Here is a 4182-nt window from a genome sequence, read left to right as displayed (position 1 = left end):
CCAACATTATCACATACCTGAGATAGTCGACATGAGCTTTGTTTATTCATGTGATGTAAGATGGACTGCTTTGTGGTCTAAGATACCAGCAGGAGGATGGTACCATGTTAGTTTGCTTTTAGGACACCTCTCATTATAATGGTCTAGTAGCACCAGTAACATGTCCAACATCTTTAAATACATTTTTATAAGGTCATTTAGAGTGTTTCGAGATTTGTTGTTTCCCGATACTTGAAATTCTTTCTGTAATCAGTTGTAATGAAATAAAAATACTCAGTGTTATAATAGAATATAGAGTATGAAGTAATATAACCAAAGAGGCTCCCAACCACTGCAGAGTGAAGTTGCTGCTGTAAAATCAAATGCTATATCAACTGAAAGGGCAAGGAATTCTGACTTAATTTCCGTTGCCATCGTAGGGCCATTTCACTTATTGCAAAAACACTTCTAAACAAACTGTATAAGTCACCATCACCAGCGAGTTACTAAAGTGCTAGCATTTGTTCCAGAATCGTATTGGCTCTAGCATGAATATTTGAGCTGTAGTTCAGTCAGTTTAGAAGCATTATGACACCACGCAATAAGCTGTGGTCCAGGCAGCATGCGTGTGTTTATATGCCAAGCACACACTAAGCACAGGGCAAGTCCGTGACACAGTTGTAATTGCAGGCTGTGTTGTTGCCTTACCAATCTATCGATATCAATAGAAGTTTCTGATTCATGACAAAAATTATTAGCGTTAATGGTCTGCATGAAATCAATACCAAATGCATTAGGGTTGTGCTCTTTTAATTCTCTCTGATTGCTTTTCTTTTTTATTCTTAATGCCAGTAATAGAGCAATTTCCTTACCTGGCAAATCTAGCAGGAATAATGAACTGACAGACAAAAGCAAATATGTATAAATCTGTTAACTATGATTCCTCACTATTGCTAAAATTGGAATGAGGCCTCTGCCGTAGAACAGAGGTTGCGCTGCATGTGTTTACGAGAGAAAAAAAACTTTGATTATTCATAATCCAGATAATGAAGGTCGCTGTAATTTACTTCACTCCTTTGTAAATATTAGAATTCTTTCTTAAGCCAAAAAAGAGCAAGTTATTATAGTAAAAAAAAATCTGCCCTAATAATAAGGAATGTTGTTCAAATTCGTTTCCTCCCAGACCATCTAAAGTTTCAGTTCTAAATGATTAGTATGAGTACATAAGAAATACTAAAGGCACCTGAAGACGTGCATGTTCACTCTACAGATTTTTTATGTCACCATGTAATTGTGCTAATATGTTTAGTTAGTACAACATTCCGTTTACAAGTACGATATCACATGTCGCATACGACATCTATGTTTACAATCGGTGCTTGTTTGTTTAATGTTTTTTATTATGTGGAAATACTGAATATGTAAGATAAAGGAGAGTCATAAATTTTGTTACAAAATATAACATAATGCGTTATATTAAACATGGAGAAAGTCCAAGTGAGTTTCATTGCAGCAAAAGGTGATAAATGTGTGACTACCGATGGAAAAATAAATATTGAAGAAATATCTGGCAAAAGGGAATATAATCTGCATGTGAAAATTGATGATGGTGGCAGATTTATAAGATAAAAAAATGTAAGGGCCATTCTTGATAATGGCCAAGTCACACCTTGACCATTACATTAGAACAGAACATTGTGGAAATTATGGAAAAAAAAAACTCTTTCATGTTGGCTACTGTGAAAACTTAATATTACTTTTTTTCCTTTCTTTCGTTTACCTTCCCGTCCCCTGCGAGATGGAAACCAGCATCAGTAGAGAATATGATCACCCGAAAACTGGTGCCACGCCACTTGATGTTCTCCTCGCACACTATAGCTTGCATGAGGCCATCGAACCCGCCCTCTGGGAAGTCCTGGTTGGTGGCACCCTTGGCTCGCTTGACCTCCTCCTGTTAGAAGGCAAAGTGTAAGCGAGAGATGCAATGCGTTAAAATGCATGAATAAATGGCCATTTCTTCGATATATATATATTCTTCATATACATTGCAAATAAAGATGGCACCATTGGTTTATTTTAGTCTTGGCGAGGCCTACAGAGAATGTAAAAGATATGTCTGTATGTAGTTATAGACTACTATGCGTGAATTAATGATATCCAATGTTGGCCTAGAGTTTAATGCTGTAGGTTTCCTATTCCAGATATGGCCTAGGCCTTAAGCCCATATTAGTGAAACTTCCCTCTGCTAGCCCATGTATAGTTTAGTATGGAGGGACTTGTGGTGGCATCTTTTCTCATCAGCTGTTTCTGTTTGAGAATTTACAAAATGAAGTGGGGAAGATATTCAAGGGGTCCACGCTCCTTTTCTTCCTCTTCCATTTCCTGATGCCCAACATTGGAAAAAAATCACTGAGAAAGAACTCCCATTGACTTGAATGAAATATACAGAAAAAAAACTCCAGACAACTTTGAAGTAGATTCTAAAGGATAGCTGCCACCAGTGGTATTTCTAGCCCTCAGAAAGTGAGGGGAGCACTTCGGGCTAAGATGAATCTAGGAAGGGAAGCATATTTCTTAAACAGATGTAATAAGGAACTTTGATTTTCATTACAACAATTTGATTTACACAACTTTCTGAAAATAATTCTTACATATACTGGTACACTACATATAACAATCAATCTTAATAGATTAAGGAGGCTTATCTGTGTGATTATGGAGGTGTTGAATTGACAAAATATGTTAATTCAGTACAATATCTATCATTATTAGTGATAGTCAATCTGTCTGTGATCATAGAATTTATAAAGATTTTTTATATGTATTCCTTGCACTAGGAACAAGAAGAATTATCACAACCAATAATAAATTATATATAACTTGTCAATCGGGCATATACATGACAGGCAGTGCATGCATGACTGGTGCTCTTGTAGAAACAAGAGCAACCAGAGATATCTCTCGTTTCAAACGACTAACGATTACCTTTTAAGTATCCCTCAAGACAAAAAGCTGAAATGCTGTAATATGTTAGATCAATATAACATAGACTAGTCTGGACACAGTCGTGACTATTATTCCCAATCTGAGTCTGGGTCTAGAGCTGGTTTGAACCCCATTGGCAACCCACATGACCATTAATGGTTTACTCATTCAAGTAGAAATGCGCTGTTAAGTAATTTACCGTGAATGCTGAGGCATTGCTAGTGAGTGGAAGAGCGTTCTTGAAACTGTACGCTGGTGTTTTGTCTCTGTAAAAGATTAGGGATTGAAAACCTGCCTTTGGATGTACGCACAAATATCATTAATTGGATTCTGCACTGTGTCCAGTATCCTATAAATATGACATACTATATTACAGATATAAATACAAAATAATTCGAATCGCATGATTTAAAGATCTAAGAAAGTTGTCAAATTAGCTGGCTCACTCGGTCACTGGAATAGTGGAAATGTAAGGCAACACTGGCTTGTCAATGAAGATGCCAAAACCGAGTTGCAAGTTAGTGGTGATCTCCTTCATTCCTTCCGCCAGACTTTCTCCAAGGGTATACAACATATCCTTATCGTCTTCCATGGACTTTGATCCATCCATCATGTAGTAGACGTCAGCTGGATAATTGTTTGAGTGGCTATAGGTCAATGTTATGTTCTTGGGGGTCTCTGAAAAAAAGACGAAACTAGAGAGATATTTTTGAAATTATGTTATACATGAAGGTCCATATCAAAACAATAAGTTTAAAGGTTCAACGTAATGTATACCTCTGAACTCATTAAAGCAAGGTCCTGTAACATATTACAGAAAGAGGTTATTGGAGGTTATTGTTATCACCATGCATAGGGGTTATCTTGGGCTATCTTGCGTAAACTTTTAGTCTGTTCACATTTTGAAATGTCTCTGCCTACATTTTTCATTTCATTAGATTAGATGCTGCGGAGATTGAGCTCTTTTGGGGTATTTTCTGGGGAACTATTTGGTATACAGAATGTTTTTCCTGATAATCGATTCGAAAATGATGTGCCATCATAATCACAGCTGTTTTACACCTCCTTTGCAGTCCATAACTAGACAAAGATGTATTTTGGAAATGGATAATCTATGACATCTGCCCATATTAGCACTATAAGAAATGAGAATACAGGACGCAAACATTAATATAAACAATACATTTATTCTCTTAGACACACATAAACGCAAGTTCT

The 4182-nt window shown here is 36.5% G+C and overlaps 1 protein-coding gene across 1 annotated transcript in view; it reads right to left on the bottom strand.

Annotated features, from left to right (window-relative positions):
- Window positions 1–4182, bottom strand: part of LOC119596599 (integrin beta-PS-like) — a gene marked incomplete at its 3' end in the record, with an annotated part of 11405 nt that overhangs the window by 3825 nt on the left and 3398 nt on the right. Inside the window, 3 exon segments of the mRNA XM_037945918.1 lie at window positions 1760–1930; window positions 3164–3230; window positions 3411–3642. Coding sequence (XP_037801846.1) covers window positions 1760–1930; window positions 3164–3230; window positions 3411–3642 — 470 coding nt within the window.

Source organism: Penaeus monodon, chromosome 38, assembly GCF_015228065.2.
Source record: "Penaeus monodon isolate SGIC_2016 chromosome 38, NSTDA_Pmon_1, whole genome shotgun sequence".
NCBI classification, from domain to species: Eukaryota; Metazoa; Arthropoda; class Malacostraca; order Decapoda; family Penaeidae; genus Penaeus; species Penaeus monodon.
This window is presented reverse-complemented; position numbering and strand designations above follow the sequence as displayed.